We start from the raw sequence: 24,350 nt of genomic DNA on the forward strand, positions 1-24,350 counted from the left end.
AAGGAGGAATAATCACAGTTTGCTCTCCCATAAATGTCAGGTCCTCTCCCCACTGCTTTGGCAAGAGCAAGCAGTCACCAAATCCAGATGGAAACCTTTCTTGCTTACCGTACCCAGGCAGCAACACCAAGGGGCCAGCTCCACATGGATCGAGGGCCCCATCTTACAGAACCATGTCCAGGCGACATAGCTCTTTCCCCCTCACCTCCCTGCCCTATCTTTGCCCAGGACAACTGCAGCAGCCACACAGCTTGGTTCAGCTGCCAGCTGGCCATGGGGCAGCCCTCTGCCTTTGAGCACTGAGCTCGGCCTGTAGACGTGTGAAGAGATGTGGCAGCACCAGGACAGAAGGGATGTGATCCTCCTCCCAGCTTGGTGGAGCTACAGAGCATTTGTCAAGCCCAAACTTTCTTTCCGTTTGGTCTGGGAGCACTTGGGCTCATCTCACCGACCATGCTGCCAATAGCATCTCTGCTTACGCTGCACAGGGTTGCTAACATCCATGCCTACTCTCCCGAGCATCGATTTACAATTTGTTGCTACTGCCACCAAGTAACTACACTTGCTGCTTACTACATAGTTACTGGGTTGCCAGAATGCTCCTGACGGGCTGCAAATTGCTGCTGAAGCCGGCAGGCCAGAGAGAGAGAAGATCGCTCCTAAGGGAGCAACAATGCCAAATTGGGATTCTAGCCCTTTAAATCCTATCAGTTACTGAAAAAGGGAGAGAGAGAGAGAAGGAGAGAGCCTTCAGACTCTTTTAATTAAAGCTTGTACTATATTCTGTCTTTCCAAGTAGCTGCAGTTACTCTAGCTCCTTCAGAACAATTTAAGTGTTCACCAGCACCACGGCATGGATCGGGGAAGCTGCTCACCTGAGACCACCAGCAGTAGGTACGCTGCTTTTCGACGGCCGTGGGAGTGCTACGCTAAGGGACCGGGCTGCTTGCATGGCTTCTCCCTCTCCTCATTGTCAGCTGAAAGTGTCCCCATTTTTCATGTCTTTTCATTTTCTGGATAGAAATTCTAATTTATTGCTTTTGGCTCCCTGCCTTGCTTGGGTAGGGTGGCGGGAGGATTGTGTGGTGTCCTCCTCTGAGCACACCTTGAGGCAAGGGGCTCTTTTCATCCTGCTGGGAATGGTTCACTCTTTTCTTTTTCTTTCTTGCTCTCTTTCTCCCTCTCACTCTATTTTAAATAACTAAGTGCATGACCTAGAGTTTTTCTTTTTCCTAAAATCAAAGATCTGCCATTCGGTGGAAGATAAGTTGGGCTACCTTTTTCATAAATTACTGGAGTTGTTCCCTGTCACTTTCTCTCCATAAATTGCCCCAGCTGGCTATAGTTTCTGCTCTTCTTCCCTCAGCCTTCCCTTTTAAGTGTACTATGTTAAGAGAGTTTTGCCATATCTTTTCATGCGCATTGCACTCATAATGCAGAGCATTTCCTAAGAGCCTCACAACCGAATCCCGGGGTTATTAGGAAAGATGATGTTGTATTCATACTGGAGTTTCATCTGCTCAGCAGTGTAACCAATAGTAGCTTTATCTGGTCTTATAAATTGTCCTTCATTGTGAACATTATGCACGGAGAACATTTAACTGCTAGCTATCACATTCACCAATTGATTTTTCTTTCCCTCTTTGCTCCTAACTGAGTGATATCTTCATTTATGTTTCTACACAACAGAGCTATTTCTTTAAATTATGTATTGCTGTTCCTTCGTTGCTGTCTCTGCAAGCAGGTTGAGTGCATATTTAGGATTCCTTAACCTTAATGAGAAATGTTTTTTATCTATGCAGTCAGGTTCCAGGTGAGATTGGGTCCTGAGGATCCCTCTCTCCTGGGTGGCTCCCAGAAGGGGAAAAGAGGCTCTGCGAGGATAACATTTGTCCTGATGCCTATCTGAATTTAATAACACTTTTGACAAATAGCAGACCTCCTTGAGACTTGAAATAGTGCAGAAAAAACAGCCACTAATCTCCCTGAAAAGTGCTAGATTGTAGCCACCATACTCAGTAAATCAGGAAACAAGCTGTTTATGTATGGCACGTTGAGACATTAGCACAGCAAAAATGCTTCCATTAATCCACCGGCAAAAACTCTGACTTGCCATTGTTTCGAGGGCAGTGGGCATGTTAGAAAATATTGTGAGCTTAGCATTATCTCAAAGCACATGGGAACTTCAGGGCAGCCCAGCAGGGTCACGGCAGTGGGCTATGTGCTGCTGATGGCATTCATCATGAGAGTCTTCATAGAGAGACGGGACAAGAAACTTCCAAGCGAGCAAGGGAAGCTAGAGCCATATATCTATATATGAGCAGCTAAGCAAGTCCATCTAGAGGTATCAGGTGTCTTGTGGGCAGCAAGATGTTTTGACAGGAACAGTTGAAGGAATGAACTTCGAGAGGAGATACATTGCCTGGAAGCAAAAGCCAAAGATGCCAGAGCAGAGTGAAATCTGCAGCACAGGCTCCATGTTTAACTAATAAGGGTGCAGAGCTGCTGAAGAAAACAAATGTTGTGCACCCTGGGGTTATGCATTTATCAGTTTTCCTGGTCTGGCTTCCTTTCATCAGTGGCTCTATGTCTTTGCTGAAATGTTTGCTGGTAACATTTTAACCATTTGTGACTTTTGGTGACATTATGAAGGAGCTTGGACCTTGTGACTGAGGCATAGGATAATAGCTCCGTTGTTTTCAACTTGCAGAGGAAAAATAAATGACCTGGCAAGGAAACTTGAAAGTGCCTTTAGTTGTGTGGGTGAAAAAAATATGTGTCTGTGATCTGAACAGAGCTGCAGGCTCTGCAGAAAAACTATTCTTGGGTGAAGCCGGAGAAACCTGTCTTGTTCTGCTCTGTGGAGCTAGAAAACACCTAGTTGATCCCACTGACTGCTGTTCTGCAGGTAGGCAAGAAAGATTTAAAGCTAAAACCCCCTCATCATGGATCAGAGCCCCCCTAGCAAACTGGTGCTGCAACAGGACAGTGGCCAGCGATGGGGTGCATGCTATCCTCCGTCCGGCACGGCAGGCACCCAGAAGGGAGGATGAACTGCTCCCAGGCTGCGTAACTACCTGGCTGCCTGCACAGAAGAGATGTCGGCCTTCAGTTTTTCCCACATGGCTTTGGTGTGAGCCCCTGTGGGCTCTGCTGCAATGGGGAGCAGCTGAAGAGCTCTGCTGGAGGCAGAGAGAGAAGTCCAGTGCAGCGCTGGGGAGACGGCGCCTGGCTACAGCTTCGCATTGTTTTTCCAGAAAGATTGGTGATAAAGTGGAATTTGAACACCACCAGCAAATATGGCTGGGGAGAGGAAAGATTAATAGAGCAAAATACGTATCTTGGTTCAGCAAAGTGACTCAAGCCTTGCAAGCATATGGAGGGTGGGGAGTAATTATTTATAGTGCCATCAGCAGAAATAATAGAATGAAGGGCTGAAAAGTTATGCTGACTATCAGGGAACACTTCCTGGCACCGAATGATATTTTCTAGGCTGAGTCCATTGCATCCCCAGCTCCACGGAGTTTGCAGACTCTGTACTCAACGTTGGTGGTGCCTAGTGTCAGCAAATCCTCAGCCTGGGTGGGACCCCACTGAAAATGGATGGATAATGTTTAGGAGTTGAGCTGAACCCGTAAGGAGAATATAATTTAAATGTCAGACATGACTTCCACCCCTTGAGTCACCTCTGATATTTTTATCCATGTGGATATTTACAATTTGACAATAAAAAAGGGACTACAGGGAGCAGTGCTCTGCTGGCAGAGGAGGACTGGGGTGGCCAAATTTGGGGCGTCCATTGTAATTCTATGAGCATTGCAATTAAAAAAGAAAAAATAAAATCCATTTTCAAGATCAGCAGTTAGTGTAATTCAGTGCATTGTCCTCCTGCATTCTGCGTTTCAATAACGCTCTTGAACCATAATGACAAAAAGAATTAGAGGGATTGGCAGACAGATGTATACAGAGACTCGCTCACCTGGCATCGCTGAAATTAAAGGTGATTTGCATAAGATTTTCTTTTCTAAGTTGAGAAAATTGAGTTTGGACTCCTCTTAGTTTCTTTGTGGTGACGAAAAGGCCTCTTTCTTTCCTTTCTTTCTTTACTCTTGAATGATGAAGAGTACCAAGCTTGTCTCTCCTTCTTTGGGCAGACGCACTGGTGGGCTGTGACGGTCGCTGTGGTTGCTGTATTTGGAAAGAGTGAATTCATGCACCCGCCAGGCAGCCACTCCTCAGCACCTTCAGCAGACAGATACTGCACGTTGGTTCCCAACCTCCTGCAAAAATGATCTGGGTCAGCAGTTTTCTGTCATCCTGGTGTCCTTTCCTTCCTCCACCGTTCATCTTTTCCCCCAGGCTGCTTTATAACACCTCAATAGACCAGTTTCTGAGTGGGCACAAAGATGGTAAAAAAGACTTCCTATAAGTCACGAGAGGCCATTCGCTCCATCTTTCCCTGCCTGCCAATCTCCAGTCATCCAAGATTTTCCTCGTACGAAACAAGACCTGAATTTCCGAAGAACAAGTAGAAACATAATTCTTTTTTTATTGTCGGTAATAACCTTTCCGGCTTCCTTTACTCCGTACGTTGAAAGAGCACAAACACAAAAGGCATAGCTCTCATTTTTGCTTTTTCTTTGCCAGTCACCTTTAAACAAAAGAAAAATAGCAGGGTATCTAGAGCAGGCAGGGACCAAAATGGACCTGACTGAGATAAAAACCTAAATTTACTTTTTCTAGCTGCTAGAGCCTAATGTATTCTCCTATTCAGAGCAAGGGACATATGTCAACCCCATTCTACAAGTCTGGCAGGATATTACAGTTTGAATTAGCATGATAAATTAAAAATAGTCATAAAATTCTACAGAGGTCTTAAATCGTTATAATGTATCATATGAATGAAATTACACAGTTATTAAGCGGAATGGTTGAGATATAAACATTAACATGGCATTGCAGTCTAGAAGGATGAGTAGCCACGTCCCGAGGACTCTAAGTGATACAGATGTGGAGTAATCTTTGCTGATAATCTGGATGCTTTAGCTGGATTCAGGTAGCCTTTCAGTGCAGGCTAATCCACCATCTCCTGCATTATTTTCTTTTCTGATTTTTTATCTTTTTTTCATTCAAGATTCCGAAACCTTTTCCCCTTTGCACATAAGCTACTTTCAGTATATTACTTACAACACACATTTCAATGGAAGAAGGTAAGAGATTACACAGACAATGTAAACCTTGTTTTCCATGACCACCCAGAGACTGCCAAAAATCAGTTGTCTGCTAGAGGTTATCTTTAAATAAAGTTAAGCTAAATTGTATCAGATGCCTTGGGGATCCTTGAAAGCAGGCTTTTAAGACAGTCACATATAGATGTTGCTTGGTTTGATATAGGTTTCACTGTTTAAATCCTTTTGTGTTGGGACCTGGTCTGCTCAGGAACTGAATTACTCTGATTTACTTCTGGCTTTAACCAAATAATTGACTCCAGATTCAGAGCTGCCCAAGTGCTTTGGGAGCCTGAGTCACTGTTTCAAAGTGGATTAATAAGCTCTTAGGACCTGAACTTGCTTTACTGAATGCTGGCAAGATGCCCCTACGTGGTTTTGTGCAAGTTTCTCTTGGAGGCGCTATTGTAAGCGTAAAGATAGGAATGATCTGGCATATACAGAACTGTAAATAAAATGGGAATCTTTTTAAAATACATTTTTCTTTTCACTCACTCATAGATATGCTGTAGTGAAGCTATCTGTGAAGTTGGGGAAGGGTTAACTTCAGAAGAGTAAAGGGTCTTCCAGGGTTTCAGAATGAGAAAGCTGCTCTACCTGAGAGATGTTCTCTTGGAGGATATATTGAGCATGACTGTCCCATGTATGTTAGCTGTTTATAACAATGCAAAACACTGCTGACACCATGGAACAACTCCAGATTTACAGCCATGCCCAGGAGATGAAACTGGGAGCCTGCCGGCACAAGGAGGGATTGGTTTCTGGCTTCTGCAGTGGCAGAAATTCTGCTGTGGCCAGGGAGCTGGTGACAGAGATGATGTTAGTTAAAGCGAGCTGTGATGGAGCCAAGAAGTCTTTATTAGGGTTACGTTGTCCCTCAGTATTACTCACATAGTCCATGCAAAATTGTGCTAATCTATGAATTTTCTAAATGAACTTGCATGCAAAAGCCCATCTTCTGGAACAAAATCTGAAATCTGATGTAATTTTGACATCAGTGGGGTTAATCTTAATCGATACTGGCATGAGAGGAAAAGCCAGGGTAGTAGATACTACCCTCTTCTCTATGTTTAGGACTGTATCATAGCTGCATAAACAGACCTGCTGAGCGCAAATGTCTGTGCCTCCTGTTTGCAGAGCCCTGCTGTGAGTCATCTCCCTGCCCTAGCATGGGGCCTTACGGTGCATCGACCTGCATGGGTGAGCATGACCCCACAAAGCTGCCTCATAGAGGCTTCACAGAAGGACACACACTCCACCCTTAGCCCAGCGTCCCGGTGTAGAATGGGCATGTGAAACAGCCAGCAGGCCTAGTGTTCCTGTCTGATGGAGCCCAGCTCCTAGGCTGTTTGCTTTCTGAGTTTCTGATGACTGGATGAAATGGGAAAGAAGATTCAGAAGATTCATTTTAGATAAGCCTCATACATGAAAAATAAGCCAAAAGTGGAATAGACTGATTCTTTTTTTCCATTAGACTGGACCATGGACTGAAGATGATATTTTGTCCTGTGACCTGCTCTTTGAAGAAAAAGAGTCATACAGTGCTGTCCTGAAGAAGTTTGTTACATATTTTATTCCCTCCTAAAATATCATTTATGAGAGAGACAGTTTTTCTCCCAGGTACCAGAAGAAGATGGATCTGTGGGAAATACTGTCAGTGCTCTTTACAACCTAGTTGAACTCTATGACTTCAACAACAGCTTTCACGAAGGAGAGATATGATCTTATATCATTTGTGGCATAAAAAACTGTCACAGAGGCTCCACCTTGGAGCTTGAGAAGACAATTACAGCTCTAGATGGGCTGAGAGCAGCCAGGGGAATCAAGAGACTTGAAAGGCCCTGCTAATCCTCTTGGTAACACTGACCATACTTTTGCTCCATGCCAGCAATTAAAAATCCAGCAGACACTGTTCTGAGCCTAACGTGGGCCTCCAGGACTGCTTGAGGCAATCCCATTGCTGAAGACGAGCTTCAAATTGTCAAAATCATGGGTGACAAGTGCTCTGCTAGAGTGCTCTAGGTTCCTACCAAGAATGAGGATGTCATGAGGGAAGCCACTGTGTGCACATACCACTTCCAAAGTGTGCCTCACATCCATGAACAAGATGGTATATGAGTTCCTAGGACACATCGTGGTACTGGGAGCAGAGCCAAGGAGCCATGAGGCTGCAGGTCTTGATCTCCACATGCTTCAGTCTGCTGTCAGATGGCCACAAGCCCATCATCATCTCTGAGAGCTTGTACACCTGTGGCTTGGCCTAGCTGACACGATGAACACTTGGATTTCCAAAGTCATAGTTGATTTCTTTTGACCGATGATTTGTCTTTACAGGAGAGGGAAACAGATAGTAATGTGATTTATGAACACTTTTGTCAGAAGGTACAAGAATGAAAAGTTGGGAAAGGGGTGGGGAAGTTTATCTGGGCTTTTCCAAAAATACTTGCTTTTGAAATGAAATCCAACCACATTTCAGAGAACATAAATGTGCAGTGGACTTCCTGTGAAGAACAGAAACATTACATATGGCCCTGTCTTTGTCGTACGGACAATACCCAGCAGGTATCCCATTGTATGAGGTCTCTTGTTGCTAGAGAAGAAACTTGAAGAAAATAAGGTTTGCTTATAAAAATAATGGAGGGGCATGTGAGAGGAAGCTATGAAGGAAGCAAAAAGCCAGAAGATCATGGCAGTATTTCTCTGATACTGAAAAGTTCCCAAGGGCAGTGGAGGAAAACAGAGTACTTTGATGTAAACCTCAGCAAGCCCCCTTTGCATCAGTGTTTGTACAGTACCTAGCACGATGACTAGGTCACCAGGACTTCATCTGGAGCCTGGAGCAAGCAAAGTCTTCCAGCATACACCATTTCCATGGTGGCTCCCACTTCCCTTTCCTACCACCTCCACCAGCCAGCAAGGGAAGCCAAAGTGCGCAATAGCTGTGGCCACAGTGGGGGACAGCAGGCAAGAGGAATTTAGGAGCCTTCAGAGCTTGGTGCTCAGAGCTTCAGACAGGACAAGGACGTTCTCCAGGTCCTCCAGGCCTTTTGCTATGCCTGGGACCGGCCAAGTATAGATGATTGTATTGGGAATAATGAGTCAATAACAACAATACTGTCAAAGTATATGACAACAAGGCAGAGCATCCACCCTTGCTGTGCACTTTCTTGAAGATAAGCCTATGGGAGACCCTGGAAAAAGATAACTATTTTTCTTCACCATAGAAGATGATACTAAAGAACAGATTATCTGAGTTTAATAGTATGAATTATGAAAAGAACCCGCTCTGTACAAAGCATAGGGTCACATTCAATGATTCACTAGGCTTTTGTTTGACCATTAGCTGAACAGTTTATGTCAAAAACATGATCCACATAAAATTGCTGCAGTCTGGTGGAGAATGTCTTCCAGCTCTCAGTACTACAGGAGAAAACGTTTTTTTTTTTTTGTGCCAGCTGAAAAAAAGCCACATAGACTCAGAGCAATGGTATAGGAGCTCCATGCCCTGACATAAACACTACATATAGTAAGAATAAATTTCCATCTCACCTAATATTCTGGAAGAGGGCAAGCACAGCATGTGCCTTCTGTTATAACTTCCCAGCTTTTGTCAGTCACTCATGGAAACTTCCTGAGCTGGAGGCTGTGTCTGTCTCAGTTTCAATGAATTATTTAATTCCTCCTTGAACCTGTTTCTACTTTTGAGGGCCATGATGTCTTCTGGCAAAAATTCTACAATATAACTGTGCACTATTTACAAAAATACTTCCTTTGGCTTATTTTAAATCTGTGGCCTAATAATTTCGCTGACTGCCTCCTAGGTCTGGTGCTCTGAGAAACAGTGCATATTTGTTCTCCATTAACCTTCCCCTGATGTTGAAGATATGATAAAATTCTGATTTAATAGATGTCTCCTACTTCCCTTTCAAACATCTCTTTTCCAGACTGAAGGGTCCTAATGTGTTAGTCTATTTTTGTATTTTTGCTCTCCGTCTTTGTTCAACCTTGCTTCCTTTCTCTCCACTTTTTCTCATTCAGCTATTTCCTTTCTTGCATACAGTGACTAGAACTTTATTCATCATGTAGGTGCACAATGAATTCAGACGACAGCATAGTTTCAATTTTGTTCTCTATTCCTTTCCCTGCAATTCCTCACATTACATTTACCCATGGCTATGCTGAACTTTGAGCTGACGTTTTCACAGAGCAATCCATATTCCTCCCGATAACTCTTTCCTGAGGTAATGACCAGTTTAAAGCTTACCATTTTGTAGGGCGAGAAAGGCTGTTTTTCTCCATGTGCATTACTTTGCGCTGGCTGACACTGAAATTCAGTTGTTATTTTATGCTTCGGACATTGTGTTTTGTGAGATTTTTTGCAACGGCTGCAACCAGTCCAGGTTTTGATTATCCTGATCAATTTTGTCTCATCGATAAATTTTGTCATCTCACTGTTTACCCTCCCCTCCAGATCATTTATTAATAAATAAGTAGTTCTATTGGACAGATCTCTCTGGGATTACAGTAGGAACCTGCTTTCATTATGAAAACAGATTATCTCTGATTCCTGTCTTTTTCTCATCTCCTTCCTAACGAAAAACAATGCAAACAATTCATTTAACCTTTCTGCTATGACCTGTCTCTCCTGAGTATGCTTTTTACGCAGTGATCGTCTGTCAGCCACACCAGATCTCTGGCAAACTTCCTCCTTCTAATGTTTCTGAAGAGCTTTTATTGTTACCTTTTATGTTTCCAGCAAGTTGTTGCTCAAAACCTTTCTTGGCCTGCCATATCATTCTTCTCCATGCAATTTGTCACATACAAGAATCTACTTCTTCCTTTAAACATGACTTGCACTTTTTGAGAAATGTCTTTTACCTTCTTGTAGCCGCCTCTACTCTGCTGCGTAGCTGCACGGAGTCTTTTTCTTTTTAGCTCTGTTTTGTTTGGCAGTATATGTTTATGCCAGTCTTGTAATAAGGAGTTTTAAAATGATTATTTTATTCTTTAGCTGTTCCTTTTAATTTCTTTTCAAGTAGCTTCTTCAGTTTTCATATACTTCCCATTTTTAAGGCTACATGTGCAATGTGCATCTTAAAGATGGTCCTGGGCATCTCTCAGAACTGGACTGAGAGCTGCTTTTCTGCTTTTAGAGTCAATGATTTTAGCTCCAGTGGTCAGTTATTTATGATATTCAAAAATTATTTTAGAGCTTGCACCTTAAGTGAGATACACACCATCTACAGAAGAGGTATTTATTATTATGTTTCCTGCCCTTCCGCTTTCTCTTATCTTCCTAGGCATTCTTCAGTGTTTGCCGCTACCACTCTGATCCAATGGTCAGCAGGGGAGTGCTAACGTTGCACCTTTCTGTTTAGACACAAGTTTTCAACCTGTAGGGATTCCTCAGTACGTTTTGAGGCTGAGAGCTACCCTCCTCTATATATATTGTCTACCCTGTCAGAGTGTGTTTTCTGGTGTTGAAGACCCATCAGTCAGCCTCTTCTGAACATCATCTGAATGACAATCGTATCAACATCCCCCTCCAAATGGGAATCACCCTTCTTTGACTTCTGGCAGTTGCAGAAGTCCTAAAGACAACATCACTGAACTCTACGCTCTTGCCTAGTTTTGATGCACTGATAAATCAGCAATAAATATAGCTAGCTTCTACTTCTCAAAATCACCTGGCAGCAATTATAGCTCCCAGCTGGAGATTGGTTATAATGCCCCTTAAGCCATCAGTTTGTAGAAGATTGGACTATGAGGCCAGACTGAGTTCATCTCTTTGCTCCACTAGTGCATCCTGTCACTCCACCATTTTGACCCAAGGCAAGCCCTATTATTTCCCTGCATGTCAGAGCCACATCTGCACAAAATAATAAAGTTGTTTAGAGGTAGAACCCACTATACAGGAATGAAGTCATATTATTAACATCAGCACTTCTGTGGACAATTACAAAAAAAACCTTTCATTTTGAAGACAGTGCTGCACTGCTGTAGTAGTAGACATATCAGAGGCAGCAGGACTACTCAAGCAATAATTGAAAGAAAATGAGTATGGTTGTCAAGGTCAATCTTAAACATGTCTCACTAGCCTCTTGCAGAAAAGTTTGGATAAAAATTACAGTGCTCTGTCAGAGATGACGGGGCTCTATTTTTACGTAAATAAACAGAATGGAAGAGAGAGAGGGAGAACACACAAGAGTACTGTTATTAAGATGTATAACCAAATGAAGAATTCTACACAGTAATATTGCATGAGGTAAAACTACAACATTTAAAAACAGAACATGCTTAGGCCAGCAAAAAAGCAAGAATGTTTGAAAGAACTATAATATACATGCCGTGCTTCATGGAGTATTTAGTTAACATATGTGTGCTGAGGAAGCAGAGCACCTTTTGATAAGTAACATCCCAAAGTGCTGCTGAAAAACAATATAAACAGGTAAAGTTGTTTTACAGAACTCAGGAATTGCTAGCAAAGAAAAGCACGTGACTTCAAATGAAGTAACTTAAATCAGTAGCACATAAGCACATGCTGAAATTAAGCAAGCACATTGGTATTTTTTTATAAATCCTCACATTTACTTCCTCGAACCAGGGCAAACTTTTCTGCATGCATCTGTAAGATCAAGACAATTCTCCCTGCTTATGTAACTGACTTCAACAAGAACACCAATTGCTCTGTGCTGTGACATGTACTCTTACTATGGCATAGAGTAACTTGCAGAGCAGTATTATTTAAGGTGCCAGCTGGCAGCAAGATGAGCTCGTGGTCTTTTTGTCATTTTGGTCAACAGTTTGCCAGAAGAGGTGATAAGGTTTCTGGTATTCAACACCTGAGCCCTAATGCCACTCTGTTTCTGAATGCTGGGGTCAAGCCTTAATCCTATCAGAGCCCTGAGGGCATTAATTGCCCTGAGCAGCCTTACCTGGGGTCTCCACCCACCCCTTCTGCCCATGGGCCAGGACCCCATTTCAACTCAGACCTGGGTTTTCAGTCTCTTCCTGAGCTATATGGTAGGTGGCTGGTCTCTAGACCTGTCTCCTAGATGGGCCTGGGCCTGCACTGTAACCCCATCTCTTGCTGCTCCTGACTTGGCTCCTTGGATGGACTCTGGAACTGATTTCTTACATTTTCTGGGACTGCTCCTGGACCCTGTTGCCAGCGTCTGGCTCTGCCCATCACGTTCAGACTCTGTGGGACCCCTGTTGGAGAGGGCGCTGCCTGCACTGCGATCACTCTCAGCTCCTGGCTTGTTCCCATCTCATGAAGCAGCCCCACTTCTTCTACTCCCTGACAAATCCATTCTTGACCAGGCATTTCATCTTTGAATCTCTCATGTTGAGTAAGTTACAGTATAGGTGGTAGTAATTAGGGTAGGTGTCTTTAGCTTTATGATCTATGCAACTGGTCCTACAAAAGAGACAATGGGCAAAAGGATGAATTCCTTTGTACCCAAAAATGTTTATGTACCAACCACATTATGGAGGTCAGGAGTTGGATGTGAAAATGTGATTGGAGAAGCCTCCTTAGCTGGATGGATGAGTGTATCTGTATGCTAAAATAAGTACTGAGTACTAGCCAATTAAGCTTGAGCATCTTTTATTCACCAAGGTCTTGATTTGTTCAATCGTTGGCTGACAGTGATTGCAGCTCTGAATTCAAAATAACTGTCTGCCGTTCTACATTTATTTAATTGGCCTTCCAGCCTAGGAGTCCTTATAAATAACTACTGAAACTTAGCTTAGATCCAGCCCAGCCAGATTTTGACCTAAACCTTATTTTGTTTTGGCTGCCTTGCTGCTGTCCATGTTCTTGCTTGGTTCTTTGTGGACTGGAGCTTTTCACCCTCTGCAAGGCAATGAACTGGCAGTTCTGTGATAGCAGCAGAATCATCTCTAGCGAATTAGTTTCAGCACACAGCAATTATATTACAGAAGTTGGGTGAAAGAGAGCAGTAATAATTTGCAAGTCTTAGTTCTGCCAACAAAATCTCCATTCTTGTTGTTGTTTTTTTTGCTTTTTCCCTTCCCCATACCTTGGCAAGATTCTTTCCTGTTTTTCTTTCATTACATGGCAAATGCACAATAAGAACAGGAGGTCATTTACTCTAAATTCTCAATTTATAATTTTTTATAATGTTGCCAGTTTCTTTTTTTTTCTAAAGACTGTGAATAATGTAAGAAGTCCTTGTTGGGCAACAATTATAATTAGATGCTTTTTAAATTTCCAAGTGCTCTGAGTACTCAGCACACTCTTTCCCTAATATCTTGTGGTTCCACATTTATGGTAATAAACTGAGTTGCATCCAGTTGACCCTAGAACTGCTGCCCTGCAAGTTTGGAGAATATTGTAAGGAGGCATAAAAAAGAATAACTGGAATGGAAGATCCTGTGCATGCTGTTGAGATTTATAAGGAAGTGATATCATTGACAAGTCTTGCCAGGCTGATTTCTTAGAGCAAGATTTTGTACCTGGTGTATTCCAAGATGAACTGTGTCAAGAGGCATTGGTGTGAAATCATTGCCAGACTGTAACTAGCCATGATGTCAGACAGACCATAGGAAGAACAGCCCTCTTCCCCTCCCTGCCCACACACTTTTGCTGCAGTGTAACTGTTGTGGATAATGCAGTTTCCAGGCAGTGAGTGAATGACTCCTTACTGCCCTGAAACTGCAGAGGAATTTTCCTTGTGCGAAGTTCTCCCAGGAAAGCTTGAAGGTTCAGCTCAAGACCTGGTACAGGGGAAAGAATATGAAATGATTGTTGCACATCCATGTAGTGAGACAAACATGGCTTGGTGGGCAGGAAGAATATGATGCGCTGCCTGTGAAAGTAAGAGTGAGAGAACTTTCAGCTACATAGGGATGAAAGAGGCAGCTATAGGAGAAGAGGGAAAAAAATCTCACCTGTAATAAGATGAAGCTCTTTTCCTCTGCCAGAATGGTACCTTCTGGTTTTGGTCTGAAAACATAGTTTTGAATCAGCTGAAGCAGTTCTTGAGTTTGATGAACAGTTCCAGCCACTGTTATTTCAGAATTAAGGAATGTTTCACTCGAATACTTTTTGCAGCAGATCATTTTGGTTCGCATGGGGTGGAGTTGGGGCTGAATAACCCAGCTCTCTGGTCTGAGAGGGAGCAAGCCAGCAGGCTCTGCTGGAGCTGTCTGGAATCCAAGGGGTGCCCAGCTCCAGTCTGTGGTGTGGGTCCTGTCTATGACTCCTTTCCTCGGCTCTCCAGGGGCATGACAACTGTCTTATGGCTCTTGACCATATAAAGATTGTGATTTATTGTCTTTGGGGGTCAGGGATATAGGCTAGTATTTCCTGATCCAATTGAGAATCATACGGTGGGAAACATTGGCTGAAGTTGTCTCTCCACTCAATTTGAAAGTCTTGAGGTAAGGACTTTTGCTTCCTACTGGAGTTGCCCAACTTCCAAGCTGAAATGTGTCGCTGGGTGGGTTTCTTCTAGGTTCTCCTGTTGCTATATAAATATTTGGATATTCATTGACATGAAGGAATAACAACCTACTGTCTGGCCTTTCCCGGTAGGAGGAGAGGTATAAGCTTTACTTTCTGTACTAGTGAGTATTTAAACATTTCTTATAATTGGACCCTGGAAAAGATCAGCTTATGGTTTCTGATAGCCTGGTGTTTAGGCCATGTGCTTTGCTGTTCTGAATCCAGCCCACAGAACTTTTAGGCATGTGTCACTTATCTCTCATGAGTGTCTTAAAACAGTGGGCTTTGGAACTTAACATATGGAACATATCACAGCCACCTTCTCCCTTTAGCAAGCGGTGGTGTCTGGTGAACTTAGCCTTTCTTGTCAAATTTTCTTGGCCTTTATTAAGTGTCAGAAAATGAAATGTTTTGTGTTAGGCACAACCTTTTGTCAGGTTTGCATTTTCTCTATTTGCTTAAAATCACGCAAGGCCGGGCTTCAGTCAAGCTGAACTTTAACTTTAGGTTCTGCCACTTAATGAGAAGATGGTTCATTTGCATGACCCTGTGTTGTCATGGATGTTTAGATGGACTGGAGATGGCAAGGGCTAGGGGTCTTTGCCTTTATCATTGCCTGATATGGGTTATAAGCTCTGGGTTATTTGTTCCAGGAACTGCCATGTGTTTGGCCCAGCCACAGTCTCGGCATTACTGAGGCTACCACTGAGCCAGAATCCTGCCTGGAAATATTGTCAGAGAGGATTTCAAGCATTTATTACTTTTTATTTAAAATCTTGTCTGGGATTTCCTGGGGTGTCAGGCAGGTTGGAGTTGCCGCACTGCTCCTGGAGGCATTCCAGCAGAAGCTGGGCAAAGTAAGCATTGGCCAGACCTAGAGTGCCTGCACAGTGGGCCCCTCACTATGGGAAGTGTGAGATGGCCTTACAGCACACACATGTCCCTGATACACCAGGCACATAGTGTTATACCTCCTGGGAGCCCTGCATGTTGCCCCGCCTGTACTGTACAGGTGATTCCCATATGCACAGTAAGTCCAGCAGGCTCCAAATCCTTTCTGTAGCTGCCAGACTAATAACTATTGTGCGTTTAGGTAGGTCCAAAGCTTCTAAGGAGTCTGAGGTTATCTGCCTACGTACTGTACACTGTATGGTGGTGTACTTCCATCCCCACCAGAAACAGAGCAGTCCAAGCTATGACCAACCTTGTTAGTGCTCCAGGAGCCAAGTGCATTTCTTCAGCCTTTTTTCCAATGTAAAGAAAAGGAAGTATGCATTAAGGAAAAAAAATCCTTACATATAAGTTCGTATCAGCCATGTTAATCATCCGGGACACCACTGAGGACCTTAGGCACAGAAGTGCTTTGCATATAGCATGGGGACTAATCTGTCCCCACAGCACACATGCTGTGGCATCCTGACCTAGAGGACACATGCAAGACCAGGGACAATGTAACGCCATTTCCCTCCTCTCCCATCGGCACCCTTCCAGCCCACTCTCATACTGGTAATCCTCTCCCCTGTCCTCTGCCTCCTCCTGTGCAATGTGCCTTCACTGAAGAAAAGAAAGAAATATGACGGAAAAAATATTGAAGGAAATCTGGAAATCCAGATGTCTCAGTATCACAGAGACACAGTCCAAATAGTGTCCTTTATAGCTTGTTATGAAGAGCTTTGGAGTGACTGAAAGCTCTGACCCTTAGCCAGCCATTTTACCTGCTCTCACCTACTTCTCATAGAGGTGAAGTCTGGAGCAGCTGCTGATTTTCATTTTTAAGTCTTGGGTTTTGAGCTATTAATAAGCCTGGAATATAACCACATGTTCTCTGAATTATGTAACAGATGTTAAATTCCCCAAGATGAAGAGGTGTCTGTCTGATGGAAGAAGTGATGTGAGGACCTTTCTTTTTCCTTTGAGCAAGGTTTCGTCTCTTATGTAGGTTATCTGCCAGTGGAGGTAAAAAGAAAGTTAGTGGCCACCCGTACTTACTTACACAACCCCACTGGTCCCCCTTATTCACTTTGCTTATGCATTTCTTGCCTTTCTCCAGCATCGTATTTTTAAGACAGTGCCATCCAAAATGAAGTCCCATTGAAAGAATGTGTTGTGATGAAGAGCTGTTGAATGAGTCACTGTGCTCATGTTGGCAAAGTGGGCTGCAAAGCAGGCCAGGTTCTTACGTTTGGCATGAGAACGTGAAAAGCAAAAGAGGAAAGTAAACTTTGGTCCAGGAGCTCTGCGGTACTTGGCCAGCCAATGGGACTGGTTATGCTTTTCCTCTTAACCTTTTCAGTGATGCAGCTGCCACAGAGCTGAGATGTTTTTGCATTGGGTTCATGGCTTCATTTGGGTAGTGGGAGATGGGCTGAAGGTAAATGTAGAGGATGTGTACTATGTTATTTCCACCTCTGCCTCTTTATTTTTTTGATGAGTATTTTTTTTTAAGATTCTCTTTTCTTGGTTGTTTTCAATCCTACAAGCCAAAAAATTGTAGAAAAAATTAGGCTAGGAGGGATCCATGGAGCCTCTAGTCCAACCCCTGCCCAGAGCAGGGCTAGTGCCAAAGCCAGATCAGGTTGCTTAGGGCCTTCTCCAGACCAAGCACGGAGATCCCTCCACCTTTCTGGGCCCTGTCCCAGAGCTGCATCACCTTCAGGGAATTTCTTTCTTATGTCTGGTTGGGATTTCCCTTGCTGCTTGTTTTGTTGCTCCTTGTTCTTTCCCTTTGCACTTCTGGGAAGAGTCTGGCTTAGCTGCCTCTACCGTTCCTCTTTAGGCAGCTGAAGAACACAACTGGATTTCTCTTCCCTTCTCCAGGTTGGACAAACACAGCTTCCTCAGCCTCTCTTCATACATGATGTACTAAAGCTGCATCTTGGTGACCCACCATTGGGCTTGCTCCAATATGTTGACGTTTCACTCTGGAGGCCCAAAACTGGCCCTAGTACTCCAGCTGTGCTGAGTCAAGGGGAGCCATCACTTCCCTCTGTCCATGGACTATGCTCTTGTTAATGCAGCCCAGCATTGCCGGAGATTGTTGGGAAGGACTAAGGGAAACTTCCATAGCTCTGGAGTAGTGTGCCCATCTCTGAGTATGTACTCACAGTCCCTTTCATGAGGACATACACCTTTTCTTCACGTGGATTGTTAGATATTTGACTAATGTTGACAAGAATTAAAATAAATAACTTTAAAGCAGCTTAAAATACAATTTTCTTCTCCCTCTTAGGTGGCGTCTTTCTGTTCCGTGTCACACTATATAAGTGTACCTATTTCTAATCTTAAAACAAGCAGGAAAGGGTAACATTAATTTTCTTGCGGTATCCTATATGCATGTAAGGGGAAGGGAGTTGGTGGAAGGCCACTGTTACCAGAAGCAGAACTCATGTCCCTACTGGTTCTCACGTCATTCCTGTCCCAGACCAAGCACCCTCAGCTCTGCATGGAGAAAGGTCCTCAGCAACTCAGGATGGCATTTAACCAGGACTTGAATAGCTCTTTTCCTAGGATCCCTGTTTATACCTCTTGATACCTCTTGCAAAGATGAAGGGAAACCGTCATCAGTTCTGCGGAGCAGTCCCTTGAGAGAGACGTTTATAAATGTGGATTCAAGATGTTGTGCCCCAAGGGTACCACATTTCCTGTGGGTGTACATACACAGCAAGACTAATTCAGCCTCTACAGTAATGGAGATGCTTGCACTCTTGACTCTGACCCCACTGGTTGCTCCCTCTGAGGGGTAGCTTGACTCAAACATTTCTGTTTGAAATCTACTTCAGCATTTCCTGTTACACACCCACTGTCATGACAACTAGGAAGCATTTGTTACAACACAATGTGCCCTTTTCTCCTGGGAATGCTTCTGGGGAAACTTAGTTCAAATCAGAACAGGCTCACAAAGGAAAAGCCTGCTGTAGGTGTGAGTTATGTTCTCCTACCACCAATTTTAACATGGTCAGAAGTGTTTGTAGAGAGTGGCCCTTCTGGATTCCTCCCTCATTTTTCATGTCTTGTACCAAAGAGTTGAAGGAATTGCTGAAAGTAGGTTCCTGCAATGTGTGAAATTCAGCAGGACTGTGAATGAAATGGAAATCTCTTGAATACTAGGGTCTAATCTGGACAGCTGATGAAATGGCACAAGTCCAGGTCCCTCATGCAAAGAATCCTGCCAGAATTGATTGCTGGCCCCTTTAACAAAGTAAAAAGGAAGATGCAGACACCTGGTTTTGAATGGTTTTGCCGTTTCCATAGGGCTCCCCTTAGCTTGTCCTTCAGAAACAGTTGACAGTCTTGCACTCTGTATTATTCACTGCCACTACTGATTAATGGTTTCCTAATGTCATTACTTATTTCATTAGCCAACCAGTCTTGGAGATCAACCATTATTCAGAAGAAGACAATTTATTGCTAGAATTAAGTGTCTGGCTAGCAGGGTAAAGTGTAAAGTTCATTTTTAAGAATGAGACCCAGACATTGTTAGTAAGAAAATTTGCAGTAAAAGCTGTCTGTAAATTTGCATTAAAAGGCAAAGAGTGGAGTCCAGCTATTGGAGGAGGTGTTGCAAAACACAGCAAAGCAATCTGAAAAATATAAGGACCGAATCCAGAGCCCAAATGAAATCTCAAGGAGTCAGTAATAATAACAGGAATAATATGCATTGGAGTCTGGTCCTGCGTCAGACCTCAAGAGAGCTAGATGCTGTGCAATTGCATACAAAATAGTAAATAAGTTTTTGCGTCAAAGTGCTTAAAAATCCCCTATTAGGAGAGTGAGGCCAGACGGATAGTGACAGATGGACAGGGGAGAAGAGAGTGGTAATTTCAGCTAGCACGAGGAGGTTAAGTCTCAGCACGCCAACAGGCTAATGGCTGCTATGATGTACTTGGTTTGAGGAGGAATAACGAGGTACATATGTAGATAGTTTTGGGGCACTTCCCCAAGCACAAGAGGCAGCATGGGAGAAGGAATGAAGTGCTTATTTAAAAGTGCAACAAGAGCGTGGCAGTGGCTGGCTGAAGGCATGGGTTGACATCCCAACAGGGAATTACAGATGGTGGGTCAGCTGGGGAAAATCCATTAAGGGCAGTAGAGACACTGGCTTGTGTTGGATGCTAAAGAGAAGGGGAAGCCAGGGGGAGGTATGCCCATGGTGGTGGAGGATCAGCTTTTCAGAAGTCTTTTGAGTGGCAGTGAAAAGGAGAAGCTGTGTTTGTCAGGGCTAGAGATGTTGCAACACTTGGTGTGTGATGATGGATAGGAGAGTCTGAAGCTTAGTGACATGAGGCAGAAGGTGTTGGTCGGACTTAGAGGGCTCCTGTATCATTACTGGGAAAGAGATGCATGTTGCAGGTGATGTCCTGCTTGGAGGTTTAGCGTACATAGTGCAGGTCAGCGTTCCGCAGAGATGCCAGGCTGGTCTCAGCAAGCTGACAGGGCTTCTGGGGGTCTCTTGTGCAAGGGCACTCATACCCTCAGTCCCTGAAACATGGGAGCATCAGACTGGATCCAGCTCACTTATAGGAGCGCCAGTAACTTCCTCATGCAAGGGAGGCAGGCTCACTCTTTACAGCATGCTGGGGACACCATGCCAACATGCTCTCTGCTTCTGAGCCCAGACTGACTGTGTGAATGCACACAGAGCACAGCTCGCTGTCCAGCAGAACTAACTGGGATTCACAGCACTGCGTGTTCAAAATGAGAGCCACTGTGCCTGCATCCGCACAGTGCTTCTAAGGATACATCTGCAGATGCTTCAGGTCTGGTCTCCCGCTACTACAGGGCTACAGCTGAATCCAGCTCTGGATTTTTCATTTGATCTGTGCTAATTCTGCATTGCAAAACACATGAGCAAATCACTGCCCCCTGGAAGGAGCAGGGCTGTGTCCCAAAGCACACTATTCCCATGGCATTTAACATTCTCTGTGTAACCAGCTTTTATTTAGAACTGAACATCTGTTCCAGATGTGGTATTCACTGCCTGTGTCGCTGTGCTCCTGCCATTGTTGTCCTGCTACACAGTGAAAGGCTGGCATGAATTATTGAAAAATTGAGTTTAAATAAATGATAAACTGGTACAGTGTGTGCAGTAAGTTTCTGTCAACTCCTTACAGAGTCACATTGATGGCTTTGATGTCCCCATGATGTGCTCACACATCTCCCAGAACCTGCCATCTCATCTGCCTGATGGGGCTGATAGAAGAACATGGAGAGGGGCAGCCCAAGCATGAAGGTGGCCAAAGGGACGAGTTTCCCAGGGAGAAGGAGGAACCACGGCAGAGAAACGAGCAACCAGAGTTTCCCTCCTGGCAAGTGTCTTTCTAATCTCAAATTATTCCCTGCTGACCTGGGGGGTTGCTTGCCAAGGGCAATCGGCATGCCGGGAGGATGGGATGGGAGGGAGTGCTGTCATATCGCAAGGGTGGGACTTCACGCAGCAGGCGCAGGGTTGCTAGTGCTGGGGTAGTAGGTGATGCAGTATTTGTGGTGAATGAATGGTAGGTGATAGCGATGGCCTAGCATGGGGACAGGATGTTCAGGGGACTCGGTAGGGAGGTGACCAAAGTCTCTGTAGTCACTGGGATTTGTGGGGCAGGAAGGTGGTGACGCTGGAGACAGTGCTGGGGACGAGCAGTGGGTGTTTCTGTTGGGAATCCGATAGTTTAAATGGTCCTTAGTTAAAATCTCAGAGTAAAACCTCATCCCAGGGAAAATGTCTTGTCAGTCAGTGCTGTAAGAAAATGTACTCAGACCATCTAGGACCACATCAAGTGAGGACAACAGACACTCTGGGATTGAGATCTGTCGTACAAGCCAAACCTTCCTTTTTGTTGGCTATCAGCTGGGAAGTCCAAAAGGATCTTTGGAAACCTGGTAATCTTGGAAATTGATTTTTCACCATTTTGAAAAATGGCTTGACTCACAGTTGCTGTGGGGATTCACAGCAGACCATCTGTTTCAGCTGTTAGCAGTCATTATTTTTTTTCATATTTTTGATGCTTTTGAGATACTTGGAGAAAAAATATATTTTTAATGGCATTGGTGGACCTCAGTCACTTACATTTTCTTTTTTGCCCAGAGAAACAATATGCAGTAGATGCAGTTGCTATAAAAGAATTACATTTTTATTGGGTTTTCTAAATGGGGATTTTTAATCCTGTGAACTAGCAGCAGGACATGGTGTTCTGTTTATCTTTACACCAAGAATTTGCCTAATACCTACTTTGCTATACATGTACTAAGAAGTTTTTATGGGCTAACTCTAATAGAGAAAGGATTTCATTTGAAAAATATATCAAGATTTTTTTTTAAAGCCACAACATTTCTGGAGCTAAGTACTTACTCGCTGATTAAATCAGCCTATTGTCTCCAGTTATTCTACCCAGAAACTGGAAAATTACTTAACTCCTTGCCAGGTGTTCATGGCTGATGGCTCAGATTTGTGGTCTGAGTGACTGGGCATATGGCAGGATAAATAATAGAACAAACTAATCCTATTGACACTGTCCACCTTCCAGCCCGCAAACATTTATCCTTGTGCATTGCTCTTCCTGCGCAAGATCCCCATTCCCTGAGCCAGCTCCTGTCAGAAGTGCTTCTTTCAAGCCGTGGATCAATGAGTTCAACTCATCAGTGTTTGAGCAAAGTGACGTGGTTGTGCTCCGAGAGGACCTCAGCTCAGTGTGATGGGCAGGTGTCTGCCAGGTATTTGTTCCCCACCTGCTTCATTAGTTTGTTCATTCAGTACACGTGCCAGCACCTCATCCTGGGGTTTGCCCAAGTGCTTGCTGATGATTTCCCTGCTTTCAGGGATTTTAGATAGTAACAAAATCGCTCTCTTGACTTTAATGATGACTGTAAAATGGCAAAGCTTGACAGCATGAGGGAGGGAGCAGGACCTTCCACGGAAACTTGTGATGGGGAGATGGTGGTGGCTCTTGCAGAGGATGATGAGTCCCAGCTTCATGCGGACCTGAAGCTGGGGACTGATAATGAACAGAGCACAGAGCTTTATCCTGGGGTCATGGTTATTCTAGATAGACACTATCACTATATATGTCTATATCTCTCTATATAGAGATATATTACTATATCACTGTGTAGTTTGGGTTGTATATGAAAAGAAGAGCTGTATGGATGCTGTGATACTACAGAGAGTTAAAGTCCCAACCAGAAAACGCAGCAGTGGACGGGATGTACTTGAATAAAACGTGAGCCACAAAACACCACCTTACCTACTCTTAAGTCTTATGATGGTTGGAAAACGGAGAACAAAGATTGGATATTTTAGACCTGTCCACAACATTTGGGTGAAATAACAGCCAAAGAGCTGTGGAATATTTCCAGTCATCCATTAGGATTGCAGCTTTCAGCAAAATTACAAAGGGGTCCTGGAAAATGCTCCTTCAAGCTGGCCAAATAAACATTATCATTTCAGGGCTTGGGAGCTGGTTCTGTGCTTGGCAGTCTGTGTGGAGAAGTGCTATGACTGAGCCTGGGGTGCCGGCTGTGAAGTGAGCTAGCTCCTGGGAAAGCCTCAGGGAAGGTGGCTTGTCCTCTTTCTGCTGTCCATGGCTTTAGGATAGCCTGTGATGGCAAAATCCAAACTATCTCTATGGGGGCAAAGCAGGGAGTGCATAGGACGTGCCTGGAGAGCTCAGAGTCAGGTCTCCACGCACCAGCCCACGTTTTCAGGTAAGGCTCCATCTCCTGTCCCTCATGCTTGGAGGAGCAGGACACAGCCTTTCCTCCCTTCTCTGCACTGGGACATCACTGTGGGGGGGCAGCACGGTACCTTGCTCTCATTTCTGAGTATGGCATTTGCCATGAGTAATATCTGGGCAGTGACTGCATTGTGGTGCCTGGCTGAAAACTTACTAATGGAAGGTGGAAGAATGCACATCTGGAGGCTCAGAAACATTTGGTGAATATGTGGTTTTCATTTGGAGGCCTTTTCTTTGTTGATTGACTTAATGAAAATTGAAAAAAATGAGAAGCAGATATGATTTGGCACTTTTTTTAATGAAATGCCTCACTTTGAAGGCTACAGAGCCAATTTTCATTTTGAAATTTCCCTTAATTTTATTTTTAAAGTTCCAAAAAAAAAAAAAATCCAAGCTGCAAACTGAAAGGAGATGTTAGATTTTTGTAAAACAAACCCAAAGAAAACAAAGCAAACCCCAAATCTATTAGCTGATTCAAACATCATTTTCTTTTTTGAAAGGTCAATTCTTTGGAAAAAATCAAATATTTTGTTTTTTCCAAAGAAAATCCTTCTTTTTTTTAATTCTTTGAACTCACCAAGGAACCTAAAATGCCCCTCACGTTCTTTGCCCCAGCATGGAAAAGCATGGCGTGGCATTGGGCTGAAGGATGCTCTCCTCTTCGCCTTACCTGCTGAAAGCCCACTCCATGTTCTGCGGTGTAGACGCTTTCTTGGGCATGGCCCAAGATTTGCTGATGTGCTGAAGAGAGAGAAAGATGGATAGCGAACCCAAAGCTCCCATTTGCTCTTCATGGCCAGGCACATGCCCCCTTTAGCACCCGCTTGCTGCCTTCCTCCTCCCTCAGGTCAGATCTCGGTCCATCCTCAAGAGATCCGGCTGGCAGCAAACAGGTCACAGCCATTCTCAGCTCACCTGAAAAATCCCTGC

At 43.9% G+C, this 24,350-nt stretch overlaps 1 protein-coding gene across 1 annotated transcript in view; it reads left to right on the forward strand.

The window, feature by feature from the left end:
- The first annotated feature begins 718 nt into the window (after positions 1–718).
- Positions 719–24,350, forward strand: part of CALN1 (calneuron 1) — a 177,332-nt gene continuing 153,700 nt past the window's right edge. The window contains exons 1-2 of the mRNA XM_009678157.2: positions 719–894; positions 20,811–21,005. Coding sequence (XP_009676452.1) covers positions 20,884–21,005 — 122 coding nt within the window. The 5' untranslated portion in view covers positions 719–894; positions 20,811–20,883. The remainder of the gene's footprint in view (positions 895–20,810; positions 21,006–24,350) is intronic.

The sequence above is a fragment of the Struthio camelus genome, chromosome 16, assembly GCF_040807025.1.
Source record: "Struthio camelus isolate bStrCam1 chromosome 16, bStrCam1.hap1, whole genome shotgun sequence".
NCBI lineage: Eukaryota > Metazoa > Chordata > Aves > Struthioniformes > Struthionidae > Struthio > Struthio camelus.